Raw genomic sequence first — 19,681 nt, 5'->3', positions numbered from 1 at the left:
CTAGATGGCATATCTTCACAAACTTCAAGCTATTTAAATAATATGTAATGATACTATCACATACAACAATATTAGTGTAAAGCACATTAGTCACAGAATCTCACAACTTTTCTTGTTGTGGTGGTCTCGGTGGGGGTTGGGGGCCTCAAGGGATGAACTTTCCAAAGATTTTATGTTGCAGAGCAAGAAAATATTGTCACCAAACTTGAAGGTATTCCACTCATCATATGCTCTCCCATCCAGGTGTGCTTCTTCTTCGTGTCCAGCCGTCATCTATATCATGTCCTTCCAGTGGTTAACACAGGCGAGTGCGGCTGCATTCGGTTCGGCCAGGTCTTCTGCAGTGCACTGTGGAGCAGAACTGCATCTGATAAGATGTTCCATGGATTGGAGTTCACCGCACACACACGAGTCAGCTGGTATTAGATTCCATTTCTTCAGGGATGCCTTGCAGCGCCTCTCACCGACTCGCAGGCGGTTCAGGGTTTTCCAGACATTCCAGGGTTGGTCATGGCCGGAGGCAAGGCGTTCATTTGGAAAGATCCCTCTCTCTGTCCACTGGGCTGTCTGACTGCCTAGACTGTTCCACTGTTTAAGCCATTCACTGACCCTGGCATTGGCTGGGCTGGTCTCCAGTGCGTCTGTGGTGACCAAGAAGCTGCTCCTGGAGCTAAGTCGTTTGTGGGCGACATAATGTGCATGGAGTAGGTGCCGGGTGTCATTTGCTTGCTTTGTCCGCTCAGCTCGGGTGGTAATTGCTCTCCGGATGTAGGGGGGGGCAATGCCTGAGAGAGCATAGAGACAGGGTACTGGAGTTGTTTTAGTGCACCCAGTCACTATCCTACAGGTCTCATTGAGAATAGGATCAATTATGTGTGCGTGGCGGGATCTGCTCCATACTGGACAGGCGTACTCAGCGGTGGAAAAACACAGGGCTAATGCTGTTGTTCGCAGTGTGCTTGGGTGGGCCCCCCACTTAGAGCTTGTTAATTGTTGTAGTAGGCTGTTTCTGGTGGAGACCTTGGCTCTTGTCTTCCTAATGTGTTCTCTGTAACTCAGGGCGCGGTCTAAGGTTACTCCCTGGTATACTGGATACTGATTGTTTTCTAGCCTCATACCGTCCCATGTTACTTTAATCTCCCGTTTTGCTTCCCTGTTTTTGAGGTGGAAGCTGCAGATTTGGGTCTTCCCAGGATTTGGGTGCAAGTGGTTTTGTAGATAGTATGTTGACATATCTGAGAGGCCTTTTTCCAGGGTTGACTCAGCTTCTGGGAAGTCATACTGCTGTGTTGTCAGGGCTAGGTCATCTGCATAGATGAACCTGCTGCATCCTTCTGGTAGGGGCTGGTCGTTGGTGTACACATTGAAGAGGAGAGGTGCCAAGACACTGCCCTGTGGCAGCCCATTAGTCTGGTGGAACCATCTGCTTTTCTTGTTATTGAGTGTGACGTAGAACATTCGGTTGCTCAGGAGGCATCTGATTACACTGCATAGTTTAGCATCGCCTGTCATGTTGTATAGTTTTTTGATCTCTGTCAGATCGACAAAGGCGACAGCAGTTATAAACTTCTTTTGATATCCGTCTTCGATGTATTTGGTTAGGTTCAGCAATTGTCCTGTGCATGACTTTCCGGGTCTAAAGCCTGCCTGGTCGTCGATTAGCTGGGCATCTATCTGTGAGGATAGACGTGTAAGGAGCAGTCTCTCGAACAGCTTGTAGGTGATGCATAGTAGGGAGATGGGCCGGTAGCTTTTTGGGAGGTTGGGGTCTTTCCCTGGTTTTAGAAGGGCAATGATGGTAGCTTTCCTCCAGTGAGCTGGGATGTACTGGGTCTGAAGGCATATGTTAAACATATTCAAAAGCCATAGTTTGGTAACAGGGCCTAGGTGAGTTATCATCTCAGTCATTATGTCGTCAGGACCCGCAGCTTTGCCCAACTTCATGGTGCCAAGTCCTGCTTCAAACTCTTCCCTAGTAAAAGGCTTGGTTAGTATAGACATGTTCTGTTGGTTTCCTGGGATGATTGTAGAGTGATGGTATCCTTTAACCCTGCCTACTCGTTTCCCATTGGCTACCAGTTGGCTCCCGACCTGGTTCGGTGTGATACCCGGTATGGTTGGTGGTGTGATCTTATCTCCATTTAGTTTGCGGATGGTGGACCAGGCTTTTTTGCTGTTCTGAGACATATTGGTGTTTTCCATGAGGTCTTGCCAGGTTCTCTGCCTCTCTTTTCCCAGTAGTTCCATGAGTGCCTCTCCTAATTCGTGAGTGGTATCTGAAAATGGGTCCTTTTCAAACTCCGTTTCATATTGCTCCAGCAGCTGTGATTTACATTTACATTACACAATCATCAGCTGTGATGATTCCTCTGTGACGCCGGCTATGTATTCTTTCCGGCATCCACGAGGGATGTGAGCATGTGCTGTCCTCTTCACTGCCTGGACGAACTTGGCATAGTTGTCAGGTGAGGGTTCAATGTCCCCCTCTCTATAATGATCCCAATTGGCCTTCTTGAAGTTGAAACGGCGTCTAAAGGGAACTTCTGACTTAGTTATGGCAGACTTTATAGTGATTGAGATCGGACGGTGTTGAGACTTTGGGAGCGGTTTCAGCACTGCTTTCTCGCTCAGATGTGCTAGTCTCTGGCTGGTGAAACAAAGGTCTGGGTTGTAACCTCTTTTCCAGCGGCCGCTGTTAAAGGACTTTGGGAGTTTAGCGTCGTGTATTAATTCCAGCTGTATATTTTCCATCCAGCTTTCGACTAGTTCACCATCACTGTCAGTGGAGTCATAGCCCCACATTGTGTGATGAGAGTTAAAGTCTCCGATCACAACAGCAAACTTCTTTCTGCATTTGGGTGGTAGGTCGGGCCACACAAAGGGGCTGGCAGGTGGTTTATACAGAGGTAATAGAAATCTCTGGCATGCAGATGGTGATAGTCTCCACGTTCGTGTCTGAGCTGTTGGTATGAATGTCACTGACATCCAGCTGGGGCTTCACAAATACGGCTGATCCATACTTTGGATGATAAAATCCATTTTAACACAGTATCACAACTTAAAAATATCAAAATATCAAAGAAAATAAATTGAGGACAGTGACAGGTCTGAGTTCTTGTGTGTGCAGAGATCTGTACATCTGCTTTTAAATAAAGTGTCAGCTTTACAAACTTAAATTACATTTTTACCCTATAGCATTAATCAAACAATAAACTCTTTTTTGATTATTGCTTTACTGATTAATCACTGGCATCACTGGTTTTAAGTAATCCTGCAATTCCAGGGGTCTTAAAAAATTTAATTAGCACATCAAATCCAAATAACAGTCTAAAAGATGGCTAATTTATGCAAATCCTTTAAATGGCCATGTAAATTGCACTTGGCATTGTGATAAAATACCTAACAGCAATATAATATGTGACTAAAAAGCCAACTTATCATGTTCTGGTTTTTAATAAGTGGGACCATTCCATGTGTAATAATTCTCCATTCTAAATGCTGAACTATTTCTAGTCATTGCATTTATGTTTATGTTACTTGTTTACATTAATGCAATGCACAAATCTGGACAAGGATATAAGATTACCCTAAATGCTCTATACATACAGTACATCTAAGCTCAGTTCTGTCCATAATAAATAAGTTGAGAAAACATAAAACTAGTCATTTGTATGGCCAAGCCCTTAATATCCTTTAAATTTCCTTCCAAATTATTTGGCAGTTATTTTTTGAATGATTTAGAGTAAGAAAAAAATTAACAATTTCTTGAATTTTAAATAAAACCATGGTTTGAAGCTAACACTGATTGCTAGCTAAAACCATCAACAATAAAATGCTTTCCAAAACCAAGACAAAAGGAAGCAGGAAAAAAACTCCCCAATAGTAGCGAACAATACAGAAAGTTCTTGAACAATCCTGCTCCACTTTACAGCAACAATGAAGTTGATTAAAATTGATTTCAATGAGTGGCCTAGTCAGAGTGCCTAACTCTACATCTGTGGTGGACAACTCTATTCCCCCAACTAATCAAACAAAAGGTGCAACCATATTGCTATTGTCTTAAAGTGTTAAAAAGTTTTTTTTTTATTAAAAAATGTAACATTTAACAGGCAAAATAAATATTAGCTATAACAAATAAAAACAGAAACTCACGCTCTGAGACTCTGCAAGTCTTATCCATAGATGCTGTTGGGATTTTAAATTCACTGAAGCTTGAAGTTGCATTGGTTGTTGAAATGAAGCTGTTTTCAGACTCTTTGGATGGAGTCTCCTCCTGCTTGGCAACTCCTGCCTCAGGCTCTTTGGTAAGCACTAGAAAACTGTCCCCTGGGCTGGGAGGCTCAACTTTTCTTTGAACAGACTCATTAGTTTTCAGTATTAAAGCAGGGACATCATCTTTTTGAAGGGTCACTAGTGGTTCTTGGGTATGTGCCAGAGTGATCTCTGTCTTCCTGGGTGTGCCTGGCTCTTGAGTTCTGTTATGGAGTGAGACCTGAGGCTTTCTTAGGCCAAAACGGGCAGTTCTAGGGCTGGGCAAGTTGTCCAGCTGCTTTGAGGAGATATCGATAGAGATCTCTGTGCGCCTTGAGAGCTCTATGTGCCTAGCACTGCTCTTCGGGGAATGCTGAACTGAGGAGAAGGATTCCAAACTATACCTGGAGGAGTTTTCTGAGTTTCGGGAACCCAGCTCATGAAAACGGCTTGTGGCAGAGGAGCGCAAGGGATTAGCAGTTCGGCGAGAAAGAGGTGAAGGGTTTGTAAGTCCGTCCATCTCTTCCACTTCAAATGACCGTTTCAGTGCTGGAAAAGAGAAAAGAGTCAGGTTTGGTCTTCAAATGGACAAAAACACTTAACATTTACTGCTTAACAATAATAAATAATTGTTTCCAACAAAACTGATTATTATGGACGAACTTTAATAGCACATATATATTATTTGTTGTAGGCAATTATTTTACATTATTTTGTATTTAGATCTATTTTAATGTTATTTTCTTTTACATGACAAGCAGGTTTTGGAGGAAGTTTTAGTACTACTAGATTGCATGTACTTTCTAATCTTAACTTTAAAATTTAAGTTAGATTAGCCAAATCATTTACACAAAATACAGATTACAAATTGCTTACTTAGTCTTAGGTAAACTAAATTTTGTGTTGAGGCTATATTAACACACACACTTGCACATATACAACCCCAAATCAGAAAAAATTGGGACAGCATGGAAAGTGCAAATAAAATAAAAATGAAACGTTCCTTACATTTACTTTGACTTTTATTTTATTGCAGACAGGATAAACCTGAGATAATTTATGTTCAGGTCAGGACTGCAGGCAGGCTAGTCCAGTACCCGTACCTTCTTCTTCCTCCTTCTTGTCTTGAAGGCAGAATGTTGCTCTTCGATCGCAATGTACTTTTCTGCATAAATGCTGCCATCACCGATGTGTATATTACCTTTGCCATGGGCACTGACACAGCCCCATACCATGACAGACCCTGGCTTTTTGGCTTTTGCTGATAACAGTCTGGATGGTCCTTTTCATCTTTGGTCCGGAGCACATGGCATTCAAATTTTCCAAAAATGACCTGTGTGATGGTCCATCCTAGATGCCTCAGAGCCCAGAGAAGTCTATGCCGCTTTTGGACATGGTTAACATGGTTAATGCAGTGCCGTCTGAGGGATGGAAGATCACGGGCGTTCAGCTTAAGCTTGCGCCCTTGGACTTTATGCACTTAAATTCCTTGAAACGTTTAATGATGTTATGCACTGTAGAGAGAGAGATATGCAAATCCCTTCCAATCTTTCTTTGAGGTACATTGCTTGTAAACATTTCAATAATTTTCTCACACTAAATAAATAAATAAATTACAATCACCTGTTGACATCACCTGTTTTGAATCACATAATTATTTAGTTTTTTCACCTCATTATTAGCCCTAAATTGCCCTGTCCCAACTTTTTTTTGGAATGTGTTGCAGGCCTGAAATGCAGAAATGGAGGTATATTAACAAAATAAATGAAAAGTTAAGCAAACAAAACATGAAATAACTTAAATTCATACTGTGTGCAATAAAATAAAAGTCAAAGTAAATTTAAGGAACACTGCATTTTTATTTTATTTGCATTTTCCATACTGTCCCAACTTTTTCTGATTTGGGGTTATACATACATACACTAACACACACGTAGATTCTAACAGACAATTATGCTCACTCATATACAACCCCTGGCAAAAATTATGGAATCACCACTCTTGGAAGATGTTCTTTCAATTGTTTAATTTTGTAGAAAAAAAAGAAATCACAGACATGCCACAAAACTATCATTTCTCAAACTGTCAACCCTCTGGCACTAAGAAACAATAAAAAAAGAAACAAATATAATAGTTGTGGTCAGTCACAATTGCTTTTTTTTAGATCAAGTAGAGGAAAAAAATATGGAATCACTCAAATCTGAGGAAAAAATTATGGAATCATTAGAAAACACTGCACCATTATTACTTTGTTGCACCACCTCTGGCTTTTATAATGGTTTAAACTCTATGAGGCATGGAGTTAACTAATGACAAACAGTACTCTTCATCAATCTGCCTTCAACTGTCTCTTGCTGTTGCCAGATCAGCTTTGCAGGTTGGAACCTTGTCATTGACCATTTTCTTCAATTTCCACCAGAGATTTTCAAATGGATTGAGATCCGGACTATTTGCAGGCCATGCCATTGACATTATATGTTTTCTTGAAGGAAAGTTTTCACGTCCTTTGCCCTATGGCAAGATGCATTATCATCTTGAAAAATGAAGTCATCATCACCAAACATCCTTTCAACTGATGGAATAAGAAAAGCGTCCAAAATTTCAATGTGGACTTTGGCATTTATTGAAGACCATCTCCCCTGTGCCTTTACCCGACATGCAGGCCCATATCATCAACAACTGTGGAAATTAACATGTTTTCTTTAGGCAGTTATCTTCATAAATTTCATTGGACAGACACCAAACAAAAGTTCCAGCATCATCACCTTGCCCAATGCAGATTCGCGATTCATCACTGAAGATCACTTTTATCCAGTCACCCACAGTCCACGATTGCTTTTCTTTAGCCTACTTTAACCTTGTTCTTTTCTTTTTAGGTGTTAATGGTGGCTTTTGTTTGGCTTTTCTGTATGTAAATCCCATTTCTTTTAGGTGATTTCTTACAGTTCAGTCACATACATTGACTCCACTTTCCGGCCACTTGTTTCTCATTTGTTTTGTTTTGCATTTTCTGTTTTCAAGACATATTGCTTTGTTTTCTATCTTGATGCTTTGATGTCTTACTTGGTCTACCAGTATGCTTCCCTTTTACAACCTTCCCATTTTGTTTGTACTTGGTCCAGATTTTAAACACAGCTTACTAGGAACAACCAACATCTTTTGCGACATTCCACAATGATTTATCTTCTTGAAGGAGTTTTATAATCCTCTCATTTGTTTCAACTGACATATCTTGTGTTGGAACCATGATTCATGACAATCTGCTTTGTGCAACAGCTCTCCGAGGTGTGAGCACTCTTTTTAAACTGAAGAATAATTAGCAAATCTAATCTGCTGCAGATGTTTTGTTTTTAAACTGCAAATTACAGAGTGATTCCATAATTTTTTCCTCAGATTTGAGTGATTCCATATTTTTTTCCTCTACTTGATCTAAAAAAAGCAATTGTGACTGACCACAACTATTATATTTGTTTCTTTTTTTTATTGTTTCTTAATGCCAGAAGGTTGACATTTTGAAAAATGATAGTTTTGTGGCATGTCTGTGATTTATTTTTTTTCTACAAAATTAAACAATTGACAGAACATCTTCCAAGAGTGGTGATTCCATAATTTTTGCCAGGGGTTGTACACACTCATACACACATTCAAATATACAAACACGTACGTACACATACTTCAACTGTAAAACTTACTCACACACATAGTACATATACACTTAGATACTCAAATGCCCACGTACATATACACACACACACTGTGACACATAATTACTCATATATATAAATATACACACTTATACGAACATACACACACACTCAAATTTACATGCACATACAAACACACAAACACACACACATAAATAAACTCTAACACACTTGCACATACATACACTAACACACACAAAAAACTCACTTACACCCACAAACACACTTGCACATGCACACACATACACACATGGCCACACACACACAACCAACACATCTTGTTCCCTCTGACAACTTCCATACAGACAACTACTTAGTGACTATATTAATTGCATCATCGAACAATATTGCAATTTGCACAGTATTGTTTTTTTTGCACCTTACTCTTTTTATATCTCGGCTTCTATAAACAAAACCCTACGCTGCTAACTGTACATCAGAATATGTTTTCTTACCTCACTTATCATTTACTCAGTACCATGTACTGGCCAACACTACACATATAGTATACTACAGTATATAGTATATTGTATTGTTTGCACTTGTGTTCTGTGTTGCACCCTGGTAATGGAGGAATGTTATTTCATTTTAATATGTACTTGTATATAGCTGAAATGGCAATAAAGCCTCTCTTGAACTCTTGAATTTAAACAAAAGTACAAAGAAAACAAATTATATTTAGTTAATATAAACAAATTTGGAATTTAATGCCTTCAACACACTCAAAAAGTTAAGATGTTTGCCACTGTGTTACATCACTTATCTTACTGCTGCTGGAAAATTCTCTTGTCTCAGCACAGCTAGCCAACAACAAAGAACTACTTGCCACTTAAGATGCAAAGTATTAAAGAAGACAATTCAAAAATGTTGTTGTACACTGTGCAATGGCAATAAAGGCATTCTATTCTTTTTTCCACATAAAATTAATTGCTGCAACCAGGGGCAATGCAAAAGTCACCCACCTTGGATCAATTTTTTGTTTTGCTTTTCTTATTAAGATATTAATTAAAGTATGTAAATTAATGTACTGTAGATTCCAACACAAGCCGCCTCATGATGGTACAAGCTAGAACAACATAACACTACGCTTGTTTGAAAAAATGCATTTTAAATAGCTTTTTTTTTTTATCTAGTTTCATTGTCTCAAACACACTCCAAATTAGACACAGGACACACAGGACAAATTAGAGGTGAAAAGTTAACAGAACATTTAAGTTACCACAATAATAAATTGGTAACAGGTGTGGGAATCATGATTAGGTATAAAAGGAGGATCCACTAAAGGATCAGTCTTTACAAGCAATGATGGGTCATGGCTCACAGTTTTGTGCAAAGCTTTGCGAGAGAATTGTCAATCAGTTTAAAAATAACATTTCTCAATGCAAAACTGCAAATAAGTTAGTCTTACTCCTTTTACTCTTCATAATTTTGTGAAAAGATTTAGGGAATTTGAAGAGATCTCACTGTTGGGCAAAGCCGGAAACCAAATATAGCACACAAGCATAAAAGCACTTCAGAAAATCATTGTTAATTAACACAGTCTGCATCAATAAATGCAGCGTGAAAAAGCCATGCGTGCCATGCAAAATACTACGCAGCAACACCCCAGAGTTTTTTTGGGCCCGAGCAAATCCCAGATTTGCTGGGAACAGTTGAAATACGTGCTCAGATGGGTCCATGTTTAAGCTTGTTTCTAGGAAAAATTTACATTAAATTCTCAGTGTTCTCGCATTTGTTGATAACCTGAAGATTGTTTGCCCATCTTTGTCTTTCGTTAATACTGCTTTTGTACCAAATCATGACTGCAATCACCTGTTGACATAACTTGTTTAAAATCATATAATTATTTAGGTTTGCCAATGTCTCAATTTTTTAGAATGTGCTGCAGGCCTGAAAAAACATAAAATATCTGGGTTTATACTGTCTGCAATGAAATAAAAATAAATGTAAGAAACACTTTTTATATACTGTGCCAGCTTTTTCTGACTGGGGTTGTATTAAAATATTTCATAAGATTATGTTCATTTATACACTCAATACATGGTTGGGGGTTCTGTGTTTCTAATCTTTGGACAATACCCCACAAATCCTCTGTGGCGTAGAGGTCCAGAATGTTGGCTTGCCAATCAAGCAAAGTAATATCATGATCAGCAAACCATTTGGTAGTAGTTTTGGTACTATGGGCAGGTCTTGCTGGAGAAGGAAGTGGCATCTCCATAAAGCTTTTCAGCAGATGGAAGCATGAAGTGCTCTACAATCTCATGGTAAACGGTTGCGTTTTTAAACTTGATAAAACACAGTGTTCCAACACCAGCAGATAACATGGCACCCCAAACCATTACAGACTGTGGCAACTTCACACTGGACTTCAAACACATTGAATTCGGTGCCTTTCCACTCTTTCTCCAGACTCTAGGAACTTGATTTTCAAATGAAATGCATTTACTTTCATCGGAAAAGAGGAATTTGGACAACTGAGCAACTGAGTAAAGAGAGAGAGAGAGTAAGATATTCCCTAAATCATTTCACAATATTATATACAGTAAATGGTGAAAGACCTCAATTATTTGCAATCTTGCATCTGTCTTTGGTCCAGAGCTTCCATTCCAAAAGTTCTGAAATACTGATTCATCTTACCACAACACAGGTTTCCACTGTGTGGTGATCCATCTCAGATGCCTCCAAGAGAATATTTGTTAATGTAACTCCATACTATAGCACTTGAATAAGGTTTGCCAAAATAAACCTTTGGCCATGTGGCTTACACATAAATCAACAAAGGTTCTTGTTTTTATTGCAATGTTTTTGTAAATGGGTGTAAATATAATAAAATATAATGGAGCTGACTTTTCTTGTGCTTTTGGACCATTAGAAATGTACATCTTAAAATTCAGGCATAAAAACCTTTACCGTTTACTGTGAATTCAATTTAATTCAGTTCAACTTTACTGTCATTATACCAATACAGGGTCTGTCAGGATACCTCTCCAGGGCAGCAATGAAAAAAAAAAGAAACAGACATAAAAGACAAAGGCCAACAGACAAAAACATAAAGACAAAAAGTGCATAGACAGTAAATAAAGAATATGTGCAAGGTCAGAGGTGGTAGTAAAGTATAAACTGTATTAGAAATAAATATGTAGGCCGCTCAGGTGGCGCAGCGGTAAAAACACACGCTGGAAGCAGAGCTGGGAGCTTGAATACGTCGTATCGAATCTCAGCTCTGCCTGCCGTCTAGGCTGAGCAGCCACATGAACAACGATTGGCCTGTTGTTCCGATATGGGTGGGCTAAAGCCGGATAGGGTCTCTCTCTCATAACTGGTGCAGTTACGACCTCTGCTGGCTGATTGATGGTGCCTGCACAGAGATGAGAAAAGAGTGCTCTCGGGGTGTGTCTCTCCGTACACAGTGCTGAGCTGCACTGCACTCGTCAAAGTGTTGGTGATAAGATGCATACAGCATGCTGCCCATGTGTTGGAGGCAGTGGCGGCTCCTGCCAAATCTCTCAGGGGGGAATAATTGTTGTGATGATGGCCAAGGTGACCCGTTCAATGGGTAAATTAAAGCTTAAATAATTAACATCTTAAATCATCTGTCAGTTTGCCCTCACAAATAACTTTGAACATGAAGAGACAAGCTTTACCATTAATCATAAAATTAAGTAAAGCCTTCACACTAACAATTTAATTCAGGCTTCATCAGATAGCATTTTATTTTAGGTGCAGCAGATCCAGAATAAAGATTGGCATCGTGACTGATGTGCAATGAACAAAGAAGTACAATTAAACAATTGGGGAGATACAATAAGTGCAATCACAATTCACAATTTAAAAATGATATTACTTACTTGTAATTTACTTGTAACTTATATGATTTCCCCCCCCCCTTTGTAGATACTTGCTTGATGTTTAAATTTGGTCTGGGTGGCCCTAATTCTTAAGTTGCTAATTTATCCTGATTACTACGACGACTGAATGGCATTTCCCTTAATGACACGATGGAGTTGCTCCAAACTGAGGTAATGGTAGTCATGGTGACGAGATCGCTACACCAGGTTACGTGTGATGCAAGCACGTAAGTGCAAGCCCTCCCAGAACCCATTCAGATTGTATTGAAGTGCCTGCAGTTTGAAAAAAAAAACATTGATATGAGAGTCTATGAGAGCAATCTGGGGGTCAGACTGAAATCGCCCCAAAAGGGACGGTACTGTACGGAACACAACTCGACGCTGATTGGACTATGATATTCAGAGGCATAACAGACTGTCCAGAACAGTCACAGCTGTGATAGAAAAATTTCTTCCGTTTCGCTCTTTGGTGGTGTGTCGCCCCTGGTCGGAGGTGGTCTGGGTTAGCTTCGTTCTTCTCAATCAGAGCAGGGATCGGCATTGGTGGAGAGGAAGCATGACGCAATTGGACAATTGAACGCGCTAAAAGGGAGAAAAAAGGGGAGGAAATGCATAAATAAAATGTAAAAAAATAAATAAATATGTAGTCTGAGCGATTGCAGCTTAGGTGAAGATAAACCAGGTCAAGTGTGCAAATGTATTTAGTATTGTAAGTGTAAAAACAGCGTCACAGTTCTGCCCACAAAGTGTACAGTGCAGGTAGATGAGCATTAAAAGCTTAAAGTTCAATTATAGGGAGTAAACAGTAACAGTTCCAGTTAAGAGTGCAATTTCCAGTTAAGAGTATAGAAAATCTTGCTGCAGGTATTTTGAAGTCACTCAAGAATTTTTGACTACCTGCCTCTACAGAAATCTGGTGGTGATAGCTTTTTGCCACATCCAGGTAGTGTAGCCAGTGTTCCTTTAACTCTGAATTTGCCAGATTCAACTGTATCTCTATGAACATTCAGTGCCTTTGCTATCTTTTTTAAGCATCAAACATCCCACCTGATGCAACTAATGAAGCCCTTGGTGTGTGTGTTTGTGTGCTTGTGTGTGTGTAAAGTGGTAAATAACTTTTTATGTGGGCAAAAAGAAACAGAGGTTCTCATTGGATTAGGTTTGGGAAACATGATGGCCAATCAAAGACATCAATGCTCATCCAGGGCCGCTCAGGTGGAGCAGCGGTAAAAAGTATGCTAGCACACCAGAGTTGGGGTTTCGAATACATCATATCGAATCTCAGCTGTGCCTTTCCGACTGGGCTGGGCGGCTGCTTGAACAACGATTGGCTGTTGTTCATAGGGGTAAAAAGTCGGACCATAGGTCCTCATAACTGGTGCAACTGTGGCCCCTGCTGGCTGACTGATGGCGCCTGCACAGGGCTGAGGAATAACGCTGATGGGGGTGTGGCCCTCCGTACACAGTGCCCGTCAGTGTATGAACTCGACTCGTGCAGGTGAAAAATGCAGTCTGTACTGATTACGATTAATATAAGCCAATGTGTCCTGAACATGTTTAGTGATATCTACAAGATGACAGACAATTTTACATGTTTATCCAAAAAGTGTGTGCATGTATCTCAGCAGAGCGGAGCATGTTCCTTTCAGAAAGTATTTTAGGTACAAAAGGGCTGCTGAGAGAGGACTTACACAGACAAAAGGGGGATGAAAGCAAATAAATGTAAGAGAACACAGAAGCAACAGATAAGGAAATTATTGACTTCATGTACCCCATATCCTAGTTAATAAAAATGACAGTGGTTACTACAGAATTAATTTTTTAACCATAATTTAGCTTATAATGTATCATGTATCTATGATAAGTACTTTCCATGTAATGCTTGCTTAGAGAGCTAACAAACACTGTGTGTAATAAACAAACATAAACTCATTTTGCCCTATACACATAAACTGCCTACATAACCAGAATGTAGTGTCAGGCCAGAGAATCAGGCACATGAGCAATCTGCAAGATAAATACATAATTTCGACACAGAAAACCTGATTGTTTTCAAAACCTTTTATCTTTACCACTGCAATCATCTACAGAACAACATTTTAAGATTAAGATTTAAGAATTAAATTCAAATATATAGTTAAATAGTTTAGTCAGCTATTTTCTGATAAATATGTGTACTGTGCAAAAAAAAGGAAAACTAACCATCAAAGTCTGAAATGATCCCTTCCAGATGGGCATTAACAGTAGAATCAGACATTTTGTGAATATAAATGCCTGGCACTCTTTTCTGAGCAAGGCGATCCTTCACAGATGCACTTAAGTCTTTAGCTTCCAAACAAATTCCAAATTAGGAGTCAACAACGAGTAGAGGATAAAGATAGCCACTGTCCACAGATCCAAGCTCCTTACTTTTTTAAAAGACTAACTTCTCTTCCTCAACTTCCTGCAGCACTTCAAACGCAACAGACCTCAGAATGAACAAGCGATGACAACCCCCACCCCCACTCTTTTTTGTTTTCTCCCTCCCTCTTTTCCTCCTTTTCCAACTGTGTATATCAGTATACTGTAGTACATGGTGTATATACACAAATCAGCCATAACATTAAAACCACCTCCTTGTTTCTACACTCACTAACCATTTTATCAGCTCCACTTATCATATAGAAGCACTTTGTAGTTCTACAATTACTGACTATAGTCCATCTGTTTCTCTGCATGCTTTGTTAGCCCCCTTTCATGCTGTTCATCAATGGTCAAGACCCCCACAGGACCACCACAGAGCAGGTATTCTCAGCACTGCAGTGACAATGACATGTATATATATGTGTGTGTGTGTGTGTGTGTGTGTGCCTGTTAAAAGAATACATTCCAAAGGCATTACAGGGACATCTTCTTTGGGTGGGCATTTGAATTATTTGGGTGGTCAAAAATTTTTCTTTTCCTAAAGTGTCTTTAAACAAGGGCATAAAACGTATCATGTGATCCTTTTGTTAAATTATACCTTCCCAGAAAGCTAATTCCAGTGACTAGCGAAAAATCTGCTATTCGCTTGTTAAGTGTGACGTCACGCGTCATTTCCGGGGCCAAACGAACCTAATCGCAAACGCAAACAACTATGGCTAAACCTGTGAACCTTTTTATATATATATTGTAAGATCCATATTGCACTAATTGTAATGATCTATGTTTATTGTCATAAATATTTTCTGTTTGGTTAAAGAATACTTATTTGAGGTGGAGACTTGGTATTTCAGCTATTGATGATTTTTCCTGGTAATCAGTGTATGCTGTTATTCATTAGTCCTCTTCGGTGGAGCCTGCGGGGGGCAGAATTGTACTGACTCTATATACCGACAATATTTATCAAATATACGGAAAGAAAGAGGACGTGGAGCAACAGATTTATGATCGTAGTTTTGTTTGTTATACGCCAATTGCGAACATAGTGAGTTTTTATAAGAAACTTGGATTAACGGACAAGTCAATGTAAGAAGAAAGTTCAAATAAATTCTGTTTGTGGAAAACTTAAGGAACTCCTGTTGCTGTCGTTGGAAATTGGATTTACAAACATTACCCGAGTCATAAATGTCTAGTCCTTCTCAATAGCGGTCTGGAGGAGAAAAGGTCTTATTATATACATATATTATATATACAGTGTATCACAAAAGTGAGTATACCCCTCACATTTCTGCAAATATTTCATTATATCTTTTCATGGGACAACACTATAGACATGAAACTTGGATATAACTTAGAGTAGTCAGTGTACAGCTTGTATAGCAGTGTAGATTTACTGTCTTCTCAAAATAACTCAACACACAGCCATTAATGTCTAAATGGCTGGCAACATAAGTGAGTACACCCCACAGTGAACATGTCCAAATTGTGCCCAAATGTGTCGTTGTCCCTCCCTGGTGTCATGTGTCAAGGTCCCAGGTGTAAATGGGGAGCAGGGCTGTTAAATTTGGTGTTTTGGGTACAATTCTCTCATACTGGCCACTGGATATTCAACATGGCACCTCATGGCAAAGAACTCTCTGAGGATGTGAGAAATAGAATTGTTGCTCTCCACAAAGATGGCCTGGGCTATAAGAAGATTGCTAACACCCTGAAACTGAGCTACAGCATGGTGGCCAAGGTCATACAGCGGTTTTCCAGGACAGGTTCCACTCGGAACAGGCTTCGCCAGGGTCGACCAAAGAAGTTGAGTCCACGTGTTCGGCGTCATATTCAGAGGTTGGCTTTAAAAAATAGACACATGAGTGCTGCCAGCATTGCTGCAGAGGTTGAAGACGTGGGAGGTCAGCCTGTCAGTGCTCAGACCATACGCCGCACACTGCATCAACTCGGTCTGCATGGTCGTCATCCCAGAAGGAAGCTGACGCACAAGAAAGCCCGCAAACAGTTTGCTGAAGACAAGCAGTCCAAGAACATGGATTACTGGAATTCCCTGTGGTCTGACGAGGCCAAGATAAACTTGTTTGGCTCAGATGGTGTCCAGCATGTGTGGCGGCGCCCTGGTGAGAAGTACCAAGACAACTGTATCTTGCCTACAGTCAAGCATGGTGGTGGTAGCATCATGGTCTTGGGCTGCATGAGTGTTGCTGGCACTGGGGAGCTGCAGTTCATTGAGGGAAACATGAATTCCAACATGTACTGTGACATTCTGAAACAGAGCATGATCCCCTCCCTTCGAAAACTGGGCCTCATGGCAGTTTTCCAACAGGATAACGACCCCAAACACAACCTCCAAGATGACAACTGCCTTGCTGAGGAAGCTGAAGGTAAAGGTGATGGACTAAACCCAATTGAGCACCTGTGGCGCATCCTCAAGTGGAAGGTGGAGGAGTTCAAGGTGTCTAACATCCACCAGCTCCGTGATGTCATCATGGAGGAGTGGAAGAGGATTCCAGTAGCAACCAGTAGCAGCTCTGGTGAATTCCATGCCCAGGAGGGTTAAGGCAGTGCTGGATAATAATGGTGGTCACAAAATATTGACACTTTGGGCACAATTTGGACATGTTCACTGTGGGGTGTACTCACTTATGTTGCCAGCCATTTAGACATTAATGGCTGTGTGTTGAGTTATTTTCAGAAGACAGTAAATCTACACTGCTATACAAGCTGTACACTGACTACTCTAAGTTATATCCAAGTTTTATTTCTATAGTGTTGTCCCATGAAAAGATATAATAAAATATTTGCAGAAATGTGAGGGGTGTACTCACTTTTGTGATACACTGTATATTAGAAACATACATTAAGATACAAATAAGACAAGATGTGCAGTACACTAGTGCACTTCAGGTAATCAGAATATCATGAAAAGTTCATGTCATTATTTCATTTCATGTCACCTCATCAAGAGGTAAGCGGTCATATTTTTAATTCATTACATGAAAACTGACATTTCTAACTCTCTGGTTTTACTTTTAATCAGTATAGCTTATATAGTAAAAATCCAGAATCTCACATTATTATATGAAAAAAAAAAAAAAAGCTTGAAACACGTGTAATGAATATACAATGACAGTTCACCTTTTTACATTGAATTATGAACAAAAATATTACTTCATGATATCTAATCGCAAGGAAAGCGGTTAAAAGACAGTTGGGTCATTTTTTTTCCGACTCGGACCTGTTGAAGCAGTACGGGACACAGCACTGTGGCATATTGAAAATACGAGGGACTCGGCCAACTTGGACCCGGATGTGACGTACCATAAGGTCGACACGTCACCACTTAACAAGCGGATAGGTAGCCTGAAGCTGGATAGCTAGCTGGCTAATCACTTAAACAGTGGCCACCAAGTAAGTGGGTAACTTGAAAGAAACACACAGCTTGCAAAACGTGCAACCTCAAATGTGAAACTAAAAAAGACTATTAACTTAAAATAACCAAAGATAAGAATGAACAAGAATTTAAGTTATAAACTGTTTTACTTAGATTGCTGAGAGCAGCTAGCTCCAAATAAGTTTAGCTGTTCACTTAACCAAGTTGCTACCATGTGTGAGGAAGTCTTGTGGTTTTCTAAATCACGAAAAATGTCAAGGATTCGGCTTTTGTAGACTGCGTGCACTATTCTTTGCGTGTTTTTGCACTGAAGGCACCCTTCTCTTAAGGTCCCACCTAATTCACAGATGAAATACAAAAAAAAAATGTGTTTTTGTCTTGGTCGGGATCCTCGGGAGACACAATGCATGACCTGCAAAGCTGACCCATACATGTCAGTGTCAAATAAAGGTGTCAGTTTAGCAAAACACAAAACTGCAGCTAAAGGAAAGAGTTTGTCAGGTAAAGACCGGGTAACACAGAAGATGATGTTACTGCTGCAGTGGGAGTTTTTCCATTTTACACCACGAAGCATCATAACATTTACAGATCAATGGACTGCACATCTGCCTTGTTAAAAAGTCTTTCCCTGATCCCAAAACAGCGTGAACATTTTCAAGTGTACACTAAGGTAGAGGTTATTGTCAACACCACATTCTTTCGAAATAGCTCTTCTAAATAACTATTTTATTTTTTGTTATTATTGTTTAGAGCTAAAAGCTAAATTAAAAGTAATAAGATTATCTAACCATAAATGCATTTGTTAGTTGTCTTGTTAAAAAGTAGCTGTTCATTTATTAAAGTTCAATAACATAGTTGCATGGTTACTGATGCATTTATCAAATATTTGAACCCTTACACATTGCCATGGTGCCACCAATTACATGAAATTACTTTTTTCTGAAAGTAGCAGGCCATCTTTCTGTGCAATCCCACCAATGATTGTTTCTGTGTCTAAGGGCATTAAAATGTCTTTCTCTGTGTCCATGAGCATTAAAGCATCCAAATAATACTATGACAACTTGCTCCTGAATCTGTTCCTGTTCCATTCACATCCTGAATGAAACTCTGTGTTTTCCTTACTATTCTTACAAATTTTTTACTATCTCAGTGGCCTGAGAAGCTGAGATTAATGGCACTGTCTCAAATGACTTCCTCTGCCCTATGTAGTGAACTATGTTGGACATAAAACAGTAAAACTTCCAACCAAATACCATTTAATAACTCCGTATTTAACATCTATTGATTGTTTATTAAAATGATTCAGCTCCTTATTTGTACTTTTTTGATGCATTCTTCATTTTGAACTAATTACTAAACTTTTTTCCTGTTTTATTTTACCGCTCTTGGTTGTTTATGGTTTATCCTGGGAAGGCAGTATTTCCATGATTGGCTCATGACCATGCATTGAGAATACTGCAGGCCAATGCACACTATCAGTATTAGAATACTTAAATCTGGTTCTGTGTAACTGTCCTGGTATTCCTGGTCAGTCTATCCCTGCCTATAATGGCGATAGAAACTGAGTTTTATTGGATGGGCATATGATTCATGGTGGGCAATGCCCATCCCAGCCCATCGGGGACATGCCCCTGATACATACTGTAAGTGTTTATCAAAACGATTCTAGCTTTTGAACTTTGCATTGGTAACACTTGTGATGATATTTTCGCCTATTTGCCTGAAGTACGTGATGTCTGTTAATTTAAAAAACAAATAGGAATGAAGATAAATACCCCACTATAAATATCCTCTACTCTCACATATTCTAGTTTGATTAAATCTAGACACATTTAACAGGAAAAATAAAATATTTTAATGTTTACATTAGATCAGTTTACATGTACTAGTTTATATGCACATGCACATAGTATAATAGTGTATTATTTCGTGTAGATAAGGACATATCTGAATTATGCTTATATGTGCAACTACAAGGCACAACTGCTGGGGACCTGAATTCTACGTATTCTTGTTTCCAGTTACTTTCTGTTTGCATGTTAGTTTAGCATGTGCATGTTTACACATCAGACCACTGCTGCACT

General features: G+C 39.4%; 1 protein-coding gene across 2 annotated transcripts in view; it reads right to left on the bottom strand.

The window, feature by feature from the left end:
- septin9a (septin 9a) overlaps positions 1–19,681 on the bottom strand; it is an 88,115-nt gene that overhangs the window by 38,558 nt on the left and 29,876 nt on the right. Inside the window, exons 1-2 of one of the 2 annotated variants that reach the window (XM_063018503.1) lie at positions 14,006–14,226; positions 4,153–4,800 (exon numbers count right to left, since the gene is read on the bottom strand). In XM_063018503.1, the coding sequence (XP_062874573.1) occupies positions 4,153–4,800; positions 14,006–14,060 (703 nt within the window). In that variant the 5' untranslated portion in view covers positions 14,061–14,226. Of the gene's footprint in view, positions 1–4,152; positions 4,801–14,005; positions 14,227–19,681 lie in introns of those variants that run through there. The other variant, XM_063018502.1, reaches the window with a different exon arrangement.

The sequence above is a fragment of the Trichomycterus rosablanca genome, chromosome 22, assembly GCF_030014385.1.
Source record: "Trichomycterus rosablanca isolate fTriRos1 chromosome 22, fTriRos1.hap1, whole genome shotgun sequence".
NCBI classification, from domain to species: domain Eukaryota; kingdom Metazoa; phylum Chordata; class Actinopteri; order Siluriformes; family Trichomycteridae; genus Trichomycterus; species Trichomycterus rosablanca.
This window is presented reverse-complemented; position numbering and strand designations above follow the sequence as displayed.